Source organism: Kogia breviceps, chromosome 4 (assembly GCF_026419965.1).
Source record: "Kogia breviceps isolate mKogBre1 chromosome 4, mKogBre1 haplotype 1, whole genome shotgun sequence".
NCBI lineage: Eukaryota > Metazoa > Chordata > Mammalia > Artiodactyla > Physeteridae > Kogia > Kogia breviceps.
Window position 1 is genome coordinate 150,564,063 of NC_081313.1, and position 14,871 is coordinate 150,578,933.

At 40.1% G+C, this 14,871-nt stretch overlaps 1 protein-coding gene across 2 annotated transcripts in view; it reads right to left on the reverse strand.

The window, feature by feature from the left end:
• Positions 1 to 11,699: 11,699 nt before the first annotated feature.
• Positions 11,700 to 14,871, reverse strand: part of ADAMTS2 (ADAM metallopeptidase with thrombospondin type 1 motif 2) — a 230,715-nt gene continuing 227,543 nt past the window's right edge. For both annotated transcript variants that reach the window (XM_059060511.2, XM_067032199.1), the window contains exon 22: positions 11,700 to 12,184. In XM_059060511.2, coding sequence (XP_058916494.1) covers positions 11,727 to 12,184 — 458 coding nt within the window. In that variant the 3' untranslated portion in view covers positions 11,700 to 11,726. The remainder of the gene's footprint in view (positions 12,185 to 14,871) is intronic.

Here is a 14,871-nt window from a genome sequence, read left to right on the forward strand (position 1 = left end):
TCTATTTTTGGTAAGATAGTTATCTTAACTTCATGGAATAAACTGAAAAATGCTTCCTTCTGTTCCTATTACCTAGAAGAATTTGTATGATGTTAGAATTGCCTGCTTGTCTGAGCCTGGTATTTTATTTGTGGGCTATTTTGAATTGCAAATTCTATTCCTTTCATGATTATAATTCTAACCAGGTTTTCTATTTCTCCTTATGTAAATGTTGATAAATTTTATTTTTCTAAGAATTTATTCATTTTAGTTATTTTCAATTTTTTGGCATCAATTTGTTCATATTATTTATTTATAAACCTTTTAATCTCTACCTTTTCAATATTAAGTTCTGCTTTTTATGCCTAAAGTTGTTGATTTGTACGTCCTGTCTTTAATCCTTGATCATTATTACCAGAGTCAGTAAATATTAAATGAACTTTTGGCTTTGTTGATCTTTAAAAATTTTTTTTCTATTAATTAAATTCTATCCTTATAAATAATATCAGTTATTTATTTCCTTCTACTTTCTTTGGGCATAGTTCATTAATTTATTTTCAAACTTTTTTCTTTTCTAATTTTTGTATTTAAGACCATAAGAACCTCCAAACACTTCCTTGACTGCATTTCATAAGTTTTGGTAAGTGGTATTCAATTATAAGTATTTCCTAATGTTCAATATGATTTTCAACCTGTGAATTATTTAGAAGTGTGAGTTTTTGCATTTCAAATGTATGTTTTAAATTAATTTTTAGATGTTGATTTCTAATTTAATTACCTGTGGTTAGGTTAGATTAATTACTAAATCTATTCAATTTCTTATTCTTCCTTAATGGCCCTATATATCATCAATTTTCATAAATATGTCATAGTATTTGAAAATAATGTGAGTTGTTCAATTGTTGGGGAAACAGAGATATATGTGTGTTACTTAGATCAAGCTTGTTTATTGTATTATTCAAATATTCTATATATTATTGTTTTTTTTCACTACTGATCTGTTAATTACTGAGACATGTTCAATGTTCTCCTTAGGATGGAGGCTTTGTCAATTTCTCCTTGAAGTTATGACAACTTTTGCTGTATTAACTTGGTTAATTGAAATTTTACATTTTTATAATATTTATATGATGACTTTTCTTTACCCAGTAATATTTTTGAAACATTAATAGTAGGAGGCCAACTATCTACATAGAATTATAATTCTTTTTTTTTTCGGTACGTGTGCCTCTCACTGCTGTGACCTCTCCCATTGCGGAGCACAGGCTCCGGACGCGCAGGCTCAGTAGCCATGGCTCACGGGCCCAGCCGCTCCGCCGCATGTGGGATCTTCCCGGACCAGGGCACGAACCCGTGTCCCCTGCATCGGCAGGCGGACTCTCAACCACTGCACCACCAGGGAAGCCCAAAATTCTTTATATATAAAAATTTTAGTTTAAATTGATTTAGGAAAAGAGAAAGAATTGTTTTATTTGGGCACTTTGGTAAGAATTTAAAGGCTTTGAGTTCTCTTCTCTTTTACCAGTAAAACTTTGTGTTAAAAGTTTGCCTAATGTTATTAGAAATGGTACCTAGCCTAATTCCAACAGATAAAAATAGGCAACCCTGTCTTAAAAATTGATAATGGGATTCCAGAATTGTCAGATTAGATAATTCAGGCCAAAGGTCCTGTTAAAAGCAACTAAAAAGACTGAACAAGGAAAACAAAACTCTTGAAAGCATAAAATAGCTAAAAGCATATTTAGAAATTCTTAGCCAACATCAGGGAGAGGATTAGAATTCAGAGAGGTGAACCATGGCCACTGGAAAACTTAAACAACATCATCAACCAATGTGATCTGACATCAACAGAACACTCTACCCAATAATAGCAGAAAACACATTATTTTCAGACACACATGAACTATAGGTAAACCATATACAAGGCCATAAAAAGTCTCAATACATTTAAAAGGATTGAAATAATACAAAGTATGTTCTTTTTTTAACCACAGTGAAATTAAATTAGAAGCAACAGAATTTAAAAATTGGGATGATATCTCATTGTAGTTTTGATTTGCATTTCTCTAATGATTAATGATGTTGAACATTCTTTCATGTGTTTGTTGGCAATCTGTATGGCCATCATCAAAAAATCTAGAAACAATAAATGCTGGAGAGGTTGTGGAGAAAAGGGAACACTCTTGTACTGTTGGTGGGAATGTAAATTGATACAGCCACTATGGAGAACAGTATGGAGGTTCCTTTAAAAACTACAAATAGAACTACCATACAACCCAGCAATCCCACTACTGGGCATATACCCTGAGAAAACCATAATTCAAAAAGAGTCAGGTACCAAAATGTTCATTGCAACTCTATTTACAATAGCCAGGAGATGGAAGCAAACTAAGTGTCCATCATCGGATGAATGGATAAAGAAGATGTGGCACATATATACAATGGAATAGTACTCAGCCATAAAAAGAAACGAAATTGAGTTATTTGTAGTGAAGTGGATGGACATAGAGTCTGTCATACAGAGTGAAGTAAGTCAGAAAGAAAAACAAATACCGTATGCTAACACATATATATGGAATCTAAGGAAAAATAAAAGGTCATGAAGAACCTAGGGGTAAGACGGGAATAAAGACACAGACCTACTAGAGCATGGACTTGAGGATATGGGGAGGGGGAAGGGTAAGCTGTGACAAAGTGAGAGAGTGGCATGGACATATATACACTACCAAACGTAAAATAGATAGCTAGTGGGAAGCAGCCGCATGGCACAGGGAGATCAGCTCGGTGGTTTGTGACCACCTAGAGGAGTGGGAGAGGGATGGTGGGAGGGAGGGAGACGCAAGAGGGAAGAGATATGGGATCATATGTATATGTATAACTGATTCACTTTGTTATAAAGCAGAAACTAACACACCATTGTAAAGCAATTATACTCCAATAAAGATCTTAAAAAAAAATTTGGAGATACCCAAATATTTGGAAAATTTAAAACGCACTTTGTGTGTGTGTGTGTGTGTGTGTGTGTGTGTGTGTGTGTGTGTGTGTGGTACGCGGGCCTCTCACTGCTGTGGCCTCTCCCGCTGCGGAGCACAGACTCGGACGCGCAGGCTCAGCGGCCATGGCTCACGGGCCCAGCCGCTGCGCAGCATATGGGATCCTCCCGGACCAGGGCACGAAACCGCGTCCCCTGCATTGGCAGGCGGGCTCGCAACCACTGCGCCACCAGGGGAGCCTAAAACGCACTTTTAAATAATCCAAGGACCAAAGAAATCACACGTGAACTTTTAAAATATTTGAACTGAATGCAATGAAAACACGACATATCAAAATTTATGGAATGCAGCTAACATAGTTCATGAGAGAAATTTTATAACTGTAACTGCCTATATTAGAAAACAAGAAGGGTCTCAAATCAATAACATAAACAAATGTAAGCTTTCATGTTAAGAAACCAGAAGAAGATAACTGCTTCTAGGTTACTGGATGACCTTGAGGCCTTGGGAGCAAGATGGTGGTTCTCTGGGGGCTGAGTGTCCTCTACCATGCCCAAGAAGACTGAGGTCTGTTCCTTCAAACCCAGTGGTCATACCTGCTCATGTCTCAGCATTTCTCCAGTACCAACCCACACCAGAATGTTGTGGAGCACAGCACATTCACTTGTTACCCAGCCACCATCCTGGTTCCAAAGCTGCATCTCTACCCTGGACTGGTGAGAGGGTTGTCAGTGTTTGCTCCTGGGCCTGCTTCCAGCTGTGTATTTGAATCCTTGCTCTGCGATGGACTCCTGGCTCCAGCCTATGTTCTACATAGTCACTGGGGCCTTGGACAAGTTGTTACTGACTCTGTCTTTGGGGTACATCGTAGAAAGCTACCAAGGCAGGCCTTTCAGACTCTCAGCTCTAAACTTTGCTATGCCTTGTTATTTCAGCTATCATGATGTGGGCATCTGAAAGCTGTTGTCATGCTGCGGAAGCCCTGGACTTTATGACTTAATATCTTAAGAACAGGTTGTACACCTCTTTGCCTCTACTCTGCCATGCTATTCCACTGACAATAAAGAGGAAATAACATATAAGCCATTTGTGAGACAAACCTTTATCCTAATCACATGGTTATTTTCAGAGGTTAATCTTTGAGGAGAAGGTTTGAGAGGACGTGTATCTGAGAAATTGTGAGACTGAGTTCCGCGATCCGATGTGTTAACGGGGTTGTCTCCCAGCTTCTCACAAGACTCACAGTATAACTTAACATTATATATGAGCTTTGGCCTTTTAATTTATCAACCTCTTAGAGTAAATTCAGCTTTCTTACTACCAATACATGATCAAGCTTCTATATTTGTCTCGAGAATGATGAATAAGGGAAAGGCTGTTAATTCATAAGTAAAGACTTTGCAGAAAATTAAACAGTGTTTAATTTTTGAAAACTTCCTCCTCTGTTCAGTTACTACCAGCTACTGATAGTTACATGTCCTGGGGAAACTTTAAAATTGGGAAGTGCTGATATCTCACATTACTAATTTCTAAATCATAGGAAGAAGAGTATGGAGAGGTTCTAAATATAGATAAGTCCCATTTAGGGAAGAGGTCCCCCTTGCTGATGTGTCAAAATATTGCAGATTCTAAACTAAGACCTGATCCTCAAATGTGTTTATTTGTCCTAAAATAATCTGTCCATAAATATAAAACTATTGGTAATAAATTATTATTTTCCCACTGTGGGACTTCCTAATGTGAAAATATGTTCTATGAAAATAAAGTTTAAAAAATGAAAATGCTGGATTAAAAAAAAAGAAACCAGAAGAACAGACTAATCTCAAGCAAGGAGAAAAAAAGAAATAGATTAGATGATAATTGAAAATAGAAAACAGAAAAGCAAGAGAGAAAAATCAGTGAAACCAAAGATTGGTTCTTTGATAAGACCAACAAAATTGAAAAAGCTTGAACTAGATTAACCAAGAAAAAAAGAAAGAATACAAATTGCCAAAATAAGGAGTAAAAAAGAGGATGTCATTACTGACTCTAAAACAAACAAAAAGATTTTAAGGGAATACTATGAATAACTGTATGCCAACAAATTAGATAATTTAGATGAAATGGACAAATTCCTAGAAAGACACAAACTACCAAAACTGATCCAAGAAGAAATCAACCTATAATAAGTAAAGAAACTTATCTGTAATTTAAAATCTTGGTGAAAAAGCTCCGGCCAGATGTCTTCACTCATGAATTCTATCAAACATAAAAATAAAAGAAATAATATCAATTCTTCACAAACTCTTCTAGAAAATAGAATAGGAGGGAACACTTCCCAACTCATTCTATGTGGCCAGAATTCTCTGATACCAAAGCCAGACATGATGAGAAAACTATGGGATATAGGTACAATCACCCTTAACAAAAAATATTAAGAAACCAAATTCAGGAATAGAGAAAAAGAATTACAGACCACGACCAAACTGGATGTAGATCTGGAATGCAAGGTTGATTTGACATTTGAAAATCAGTTAATACAACGACAAAAGGATAAAAGACAAAAGCCACATGATCATCTAAATAGATGCAGAAAAAGTATTTGACAAAATCCAATACCACTCATGATAAACACTCTCAGTGAACTAGGACTAGCAGGTACCTTCCTTCATCTAAAGAAGTGTATCTACACAAAGCCCACAGCTAGCATCATACTTCATGGTGAAAAACTGTATGCTTTTCCCATGAGATCAAGAACAAGACAAGAATACCCATTCTTGCCACTTCTATTCAGCATTGTTTGGAAGTGCTAGCCAGTCCAACGATGAAAAAAAAGGAAGTCTAGATGGACCAAGAAGATGTAAAACTATATTCATAGACGGCATGATCCTGTATGTAGAAAATACTGAAGAATCCACACCAAAAACAAAACAAAAACAAAAAACAAAACTAATTAATATGTTCAGCAAGTTGGAGAACCCAAGATTAGAATAACAAAAAACTATTGTACTTCTATATACTAGTAATGAACAATATGAAAATAAAATTAAGAAAATATATTTCTATTTACAATAGCATCGAGAGAATAAAATGCTTAGAAATAAATTTAATAAAAAATGTGCAAGACTTGTACATCAAAAACTACAAAATGTTGCTGAGAGAAATTATAGAAGATCTAAATAGATATTCTGTGTTCATTGATTGGAGGGCACAATACTGTCAAGATGTCAATTTTTCCCAAATTGATCAATAGATTCAGTGTAATCCTCTCAAATTCCAGGAGGCCTTTTTGCAAAAATTGATAAGCTGATTTAAAAATTTATGTGGAAGTATATACAAAGGACCCAGAAGAGCCAAAACAATTTTGAAAAAGAACAAAGTTAAAGGAGCTACATTTTCTGATTTCAAAACTTATTAAAATCCATAATACTCAAGACAGTGTAGCACTAGTATAAGGAATGACATATAGATCAATGGAACAGAATTTAGAGAAAAACCTGATTTTGGAAAACATGACAAGGAAAAGGTAGTCTTTTAACAGGGACTACAGGGAAAAGGCAGTCTTTTAACAAATGATACAGCAAGGTGGATATCCACATGCAAAAAAGATGACTTTAGATCCTAATGTCACACCACATTCAAATATTAAATCAAAATGGAGAATAGCCCTAAATGTGAGAGCAAAAACTATTCAAATTTTAGGGAAAAAAAATAAGAGGAAATTTTCATGACCTTTGGTAATTTAGTGGAGAAAGGATAATCTTTTCAAAAAACAGTGCTGCAACATTTGGATATCCATATGCAAAAAGGTGAACTTGGATCCATATTTCACTTCATATACAAAAATTAACTCAAGATATATCATAGATATAGACATAAAATCTAAGAATATAAAACTTATAGAACAAAACATATAAGAAAATCTTTGTGGCCTTTGAAAATCTTCGTGGTTACGCAAAGATTTCTTTGATACAACATGAAAAGTACAGTCCATGAAAGAACAAATTGAAAAGTTGAACTTTATTAAAAACTTATGCTCCTCAAAATACATTGTTAAGAGAATGAGGAGGTAAGCCACAAACTGGTAGAAAATTTGCAAAGCATGCATCTGAAAAATTACTTGTATTTACAATATATAAAGAACTCTCCCAACTAAATAAGAAAACAACCCAATGACAACTTGTCAAGATTTGACATACACCTCACTAAAGAAGATTGATCAATCTATATCTCTCTATCATCTATCTATCTATTGATCAATCTACATCTATTTGTTGATCAAGTGATTTATCTACCTATGGCAAGTAAGGATGTGAAAAGATGCTCAACATCTTTTTATTCAGTGAGGAAATGCAAATTAAAACTGCAATGGGATATCTACTAGATATCTTTTAGAATGGCTAAAATTTAAAAGACTGACCGTATCAAGTGTTGGTGACAGTGTAGATGAACTGGAAGTCTCATATGCTGCTGGTTAAAAAGTTAAACATACACCTCCCATACGATCCAGCCATTCTACTCCTAGGTGTTTTGCTTAAAGGAATACACACACCATACAAAGACCTATACACAAATGATCATAGATCTTTGTTTGTAAAAGCCACAAGTTAGAAACAACCCAAATGTCCATCAACTGCTAAATGGATAAACAAACAGTAATGTATTCATACAATGGAATACTACTCAGTAATAAAAGGGAATGAACTACTGATATATGCAATAACATGCATGAATGTAAAAAATAATTATACGGACTGGAAGCAGCAAGAGAGAGTAAATACTATTTAATTCTATTTTTATGAAATTCTAGAAAATGAAAAGTAATCTGTAGTGATACAAAGGAGATCAGTGGTTGCCTGGATATAGGAATGAAGGGGAGGGAGATTACAAAGGGGTGGGAAGAAACTACTGGGGGTGATGGGTATATTCACTGTCTTGATTGTGGTGATAATTTCCAATTTGTATATATTTTAAAGCTTATCAAATTGTACACCTAAGTATGTGTGGTTTATTGTATGTCAATTATACCTCAAAATTATTTTAAAATTAAGCTTGTATTTTGTATATCCCTTTGCTTTTTTACTTATTTTTCTATTAATTCCTTTATGTTTTATTAGTCCATGATGAAATGAAAATTTAAAAAAATTATCTCTCAGCATATAGAGCTTGAGACCACTATTCTAAGGATTTGCATTGTTGGAAAGAAGGTCACTTTAAGAAGAATAATAGATTTTGGTAAATTAAGAGTGTGTGTTGAAATTTCTTGAATACTCATTAAAATAAGAGAAAAGTAGTATGTAGCTTCAAAACTAACATAGGGCTAAGGTGGAATGGGGAAAAAAAGCACCCAATCCAAAGGAAGACAAGAAAGAATAGAAAAAAAATTACAGATCACAAATAGCACAAAAGAAGGTAGATATAAGGGCACTGGTGTCAGTGATGACATTAAATGTAATAGACTAAATGGTCTAATCAAAAGATTAAAGTGTTAGATGATATTGAAAATTATATGTTTACAAAGTACAAATAGCACACATAAGATTTAGAAAATTTGCAAGTAAAAGAATGGAAGAAGTTATATTGTGCAACCACTAACCAAAAAAAAAAAAAAGCTGATATAACTATACTCATATTAGCGGGGAAATTTCCAAATTTTTTAAAAATAAAATTGATCAATTCATAAAGATGAAAGGATAATGTTACCAACAAGAGATACAATTAGAAATTTGTATGCTCCCATTATGAGACTTCAAAATAGTAAAATAGCTTATTTTTTAAAAAGAAGGGCAGGGCTTCCCTGGTGGCACAGTCCCCTGCCAATGCAGGGGACACGGGTTCGTGCCCCGGTCTGGAAAGATCCCATATGCCGCGGAGCGGCTGGGCCCGTGAGCCATGGCTGCTGAGCCTGCGCGTCCGGAGCCTGTGCTCCACAACGGGAGAGTCCACAACAGTGAGAGGCCCGCCTAGCACACACACACACACACACACACACACACACACACACACACACACACACACACACACAAAAGGGCAAAAATGGATAAATATTTTTTAAAAAAGGAGTCAAATAACTTTTAGTATAAGTATGTCCCATTTTCATACTCAAAAGATATTCGCTGTTTTTCTGAATTTAAAATTTACCTCAACATCTAGTATTTTTTTTCTGGAAACCCTAATTATAGGAGAGAAGGGGTTGCAATCAGGGAGAAGGAGGTGTCTCCTCCTTGAACTAAGGTTGACTTGGGAGCCTTTGGCTAAGTCGTGTTGCCTGGAGAACTGACTCCACGAGGAGCTGGAAGAGAGGTCGGTTCTTCTGGGCGCCTCTCACCCCTCATGGGATCCTGACTTGTGCAGCCTTGGCTCACTGCCTACTGGTGTCCCTCCATATCTCTTGGCTTTGCGAGGAAAGCATATCCTTCTGTCTGCCCAAGTTTAGGCTGGGAATGGGGGACAAGTGTTGTCGAGGTAACAAACAAACACAGGCATGATATGCAAAACCACAGACATTTTGACTTTAATAAGTTATAAAACCAAGGAGTCAAATTTTACTATACAGAAAAACAAATGTACTGATTGCTGTCATCAGTAAGATAAAATGTTGTGATGTGAGTTCAGCACCAAGATGACCCATGTAGCAGCTGCCTGTCAGACAGGAGTACATAGTCGTAATGCTTCATCTGATAAAGACTTTGCTATTGAGCACCATTTATAACATACTCGAGACAAACAAACAAACAACTTTAAAGTACACATGAAAGGCTTATACGTGAAATTCCATGGGTTTTCCAAAAGGAGTAGATCAGAGAGCCAGGTCCCAAAACTCCAACACTAGTCTTTCCACGAACATGAAGTGACTCTTGGGCCCCTCAGCTGACTTTGCAGAGCAGCAGACAAAGAGGACCTCTGAGTCTCAACCTGGTGTTGGGAAACCTTGGCTCAAAGATATCCTCTGCCTTCCCTAGGCTGCAGGAGCCTCTCAGCCAGCTCTGGAAGCTCTGGACTGTTGCTAAGCCAGCTCTCCACCTGTCTCAAGCTCAGTGGAAATTTGCAGTGTCTCAGAGTGGGTGAACACTGCCTTCATTGACAGAGAGACTTCTGAGGACCATCTAGTCTAGAGAATTCTGTGGATATATGGCCCAAGGCACTGAGTATGGCATACAGGGCCGTGGCCACCTGGCCTACAGTTCCCAGAAGGCATCTTTCTTCCTGCAGCAGAAGAGAGATCCCCCTGGGTGTGTCCCACCTGGGGCCCCTCCTGGAAGTCTTCCAGCCCCCAAGAAACACAGCCTTGCTCTGCTGTGATCTGAGAAGGGAGTGTTCCCGTTCTGTGGCCCCCAAGCTGGGTAAACTGAGTAATACTCTGGCTAGGGTTAGTCCGGAGCTTCCTCGACATTCTAGGACGGACCCAAGCAAGCACTGCCCAGTCCTTCAGCCCGTGAGTAGCACCAGCTGCCATGGCTTCAACCAACGAGGGAAATCCATGGATACATTTCCTAATGATAAAGAGACAAGGGTGCAGAAGTGCTTCACACTACATCTTGTTAAAGAAGTGATACTATGAGAGAATTCAGAAAAATTTTCTCCAGTTTGGTTCTTAGGAGCCAGCAAGCTCCTTGGAGACACCGGGACATTTATGAGCAAGTGTGGAATATGGTGGCAGAGGGGAGAGAGGTAGGCTGCGCTGGGGAGATGGGGAGGCTAGTTTTCAACCATTTGGAAGGTTAAGCATCATCCCAGATGTCCCTTCACTGTTTCTTAACCCCTTACTCTGTTCCTTAGACCACATGCAGAGGTTCACACACACACACACACATGCACAGGTTCTGATAAAGGTTTTTAGCACCTATCCTGAGCCTCCGTATTCTCATCCACAGAATGGGGAATGAAATAAGAAAGAGTTCTCTAAGGTCTATGACTGGTGAGAATACAAAGGCTTTAGAACTTTCCTGGACATGAAAAGCTTAAGAATTACATGTCAGGCTAGGCCTAGCTAAGGAGCTAATGTGCTTGGGTCTTGTAATTTTGGGACGTTTAAGCTGCATGTTCACACACACAGAAAAGAGAGCCTTGCCCACTCACTGGATTTTCCAGCAGAGCGCATGCCTCCCTCATCCTTCCAGTGCACCTGGGGAAGGGGAGAGCCTCTCTGGGGAGCCCTGGGTCTGAGGCCAGGCTGGCCAGAGGCGAAAAGCAAGGCCAGGGTTAGTGAAGAAGAGAGAGGCCTGGGAGAGCCGGCTGGCCACCACACTCACCCTCATCACCTGCCCCACCACGTCGAAGACTGGAGTTCACAGCCTCCACTTCACCACACTCAGCTTTAGTGACTGGTCACTTAGCAAATAAATCATCGTTTCTCCCAAGAGTCCCATGGGGCTTGTGTCTTGGTCTGCAGATTGGTAGGAAATGTCCCGCGTCTCCAGCAGGCTTGTCACCACAAGGAAAAGAAGATTCCCAAACACTTGCTCAGAAACTTGGGGCAAATGTTTTCTCTCTCCGAGTTATCCCTCCTGCCTTCCCTCATTGATGGGGGTTGTAGAACCTCTATATTCCTCTTCACCCCACACTCAACCCCAGTACAGGACATATATATATATATATATATATATATATATATATTTTTTTTTTTTTTTTACATTATTCTCCCTCTTTGTTTTCCCAAAACCTTTTGGAATCAGGAATCTGACTTCATCTCCACAACACAGCAGTTGCCATCCCATGGAATATCTCTATAAGCAAGAAAAAAAAAAATTCTATTGATGCTATCTTTCCATTTTATTAGAACTTTCCGAGCATCTCTTTCTTCCTCATCTCATCAATGAGCTCTTGGATTCTTTGGTTCCTGGTCTTTTCGTATGGGCTCGGTCGTCGAGGGATTAGGTTGGGTTGCTGGACTTCATCTTCCAGGCCATGGATTTTGTAGGGCACATCCACAGCATTGGTTTCCTGATGGTCCTCAGTCACACCGGTGCTGGAAGTATTGAGAGGTACCTCCAGGGGTGTGACTGGCGGAGGCTGCACCTCCATGACTAGAGTGGGCACTGGAAGGGTGGGCATGAGTTCTTCAATGTCATTGTGCTTCCCAGAGGGTGGTTCTGCCCTGTCGTCCACATTGGTGAGGTTGTCTTGCAGGTTACAGGATTTGCAGCACAGCTTATTGTAGCCTGGGATGGAGCAATAGCGAGACAAGACTTCCATCCTACAGAACATTGACTTGTCACCTTGGCAGCGGCCCTCTGAAAGAGAAAAGTGGGACAAATAACCAAAGGACAGATAAGGGGGACCTTGTTCCCCCACAGGAAGCAGTTTTCTTGAGGAGGCATTTGAAAGAGCCCAGAGACAGCACAGAGGCAAGCGAGCTCACACAGAAAGCCTGTGTGGTTTTGATATCGGGCAGCCCTTGGGCAGGGTGGATCCGGGGACCCCGCCCTTGAGTGCTGCCACACAAGCTGTGAGCAAATGCTCCCCTCCTCCAAGCAGGCCCTGACTGAGTGCAAATTTTTCAGTATCTCTCAAAGTTTGAGACAGAAATGAGGCCTGTCTATTCTCAGGGAGTGATTCCAAGCTCATCTTAAAGAATGGGACTTTGTCAGATCTTCACATTTGATATCCCAGTGGTAACCCCAATGACATTCTTTGGCATAGTTTGACTCTACAGTAATCTTTAAGCAGTAACTATAACAAAATTAAACCTAAAAGAACCAATTCCTAACACCCAAAAGAGCAAACCCCAGAGCCTTGGCTGTGGCCTCACCATACTCCTCCACATTTTGTTCCCATCCTCACCCAAACTCTCCAGATGATCTTTGTTTCCGAAAAGGGACTAAAGAGAAATTAAAAATCATGCAGACTTATCTGGGATTTTTTCCTCTTGCCTCAACTTACTTGAGAGCCTTATGTCCTGCCACTGCTCCGTCCACCACATGGCCCTGCCTCATTGACCTTCTGTCCGTTTTCCAAAGTGCTCCAGAACTTGAGGCCTTCACATAGACTAATCCTTCCCAGCACATCCTCCCCTTTCTTTCCCACCCAAGTTCTGGTCATCCACGGTCTGTCTTGTATGCAGAGCCCTGACTCTCTGCAGAGGCCACTGTTGTCTCTCTCTTTCCCTCTTTCCTCATGGCTGTCTTCCCCCTGGCCTGGCTCCAGCCCTGGCTGCAGCTGTATTAATATGACCCATCCAACTCCTCTTGTTCTCACTCTGTCTTCTTCCTGAATTTCTACCCCCTTCCCTTTCCCTTAGCACCTAATTCCACACACAACACAAAAATTGAGATGATTTACAAAAATGCATTCAACATAAAAGAATAAGTCATTAACAGTATAACAGGGGATATTTGATCCAGTATAAATTCCTGATCACTGACCTCAATAGGTCCAACCCTCCAACTATGTTCCCTGCTCAGTCACTCTCTATTCTTCATAATGGGCATTTCAAACTTTTCCCACATAAACCTCTGCTGTGCCCTCCTTTCCCCTCAGTCTCCCAGGTGACCTCATTTCCTACTGAAAGGAAGGAAAGAGGGGTGATGGGAAGGAAGGAGGGAGGGAAGGGGTAGCCACTGATGGGGACCACATCTGACATGGTTACTCTGTGCACTAACACAGGGCACGTCCTACATCTGCATGTGAAGCTATGCTAGCTCACTGAAATTTCCCACAATAACAGACAGGTAGGCCCCCTCCCATTCAGGGTCTGTGGTTCTGATATCTGCCCTCTGCATGGCCATTGCTCCAACTTATAATTTTCCCTTACAGGCTGGCAACCCACTTAGCTGGACACTAACCTCAAACTCCCGGAGCTTCAAAGACTTGGATACAACAGCCTACTAGATACCCCTCAACTCCTGTGGTCCCAGAAGTGGATTCCACGTGTCCGTCCCAAGCCCATGGCCTTCACTGGCACCACCCATCTCAGAGAATGGCCCTTCATGCACACAAGCGAGACCCCGGGCATCCCCTGTCCGGTCATCTCCAGGTCTGTCAGTATTTCCCCTGATGCTCTCAGATGTGTCCACACTCCCCTCTCTCCTGCCTCCACAGAGCCAAGCTACCTTGCCTCTGGGCTGCAACATGGTAAGAGCTTCCTTTCTGCCTGCCTGTCTCCATTCTTCCTCCTTCTTATCTAGCTATCCTGCTGCAAGCAGAATGATGTTCTTCAGCCAGAGATGTGACCATGTCACCGTCCAGTCTGAAGCCCTTGTATTGCCCCTCCATTGTGTTCAGGGCAAGGACCCATCCCTTTCACCTCTCCAGTCTCATTCAGGCCTTGATTGCCTTGCTCTGCAGTGTGCTCTCTGTGGCCACAGGGTCTTTGCACATACTGTGCCTCCCCTCTTCCTCTTATCCCCGAGGCTCAGCTGAAACACATCTTCCTCAGGCAAGCATCCCTTGACCTCCCTTGGAGGTTAAATCCCCCAGCATGTGGTCTTATGGTGCCATGGGTCTCCCCTTCCCAGCATTCCATCCCAGCTACCAAGTCCACATTTAGTTGTCAGATAAGGTAACTAATGTCTGACTTTTTCATTATCCTGATAGCTCCAAAGGGCAGAGCCCCGAGCTGTATCTGGATGCCCCTTTATACCAGAGCCTAGAACAGTGAATCGAAGAATGGATAAATGTGAAAAAGACCAATGTGAATAACTGAGCAAGTCCAAAATAAGGAAAACATGGATTTTAGAATGGCAATGCTACAGGGAAGAAGAATACACAGAGGCATGTATCATCAGAGAGGGACCCAACCTGGACTCTGAGCTTCTAAGTGGCCAAAATAAGGAGGAAACATGACTAGGTGCAGGACCCAGAGTATGAAGAGATAAGGACAGATAGGCTGTTTAGGAAAAGCCCTGGTCTTCCTAACCTTGAGATGGAGAAATAGGCCCACATGTGGACGGGAAAGGCAGATGGCCTTGTGCTGAGGGTC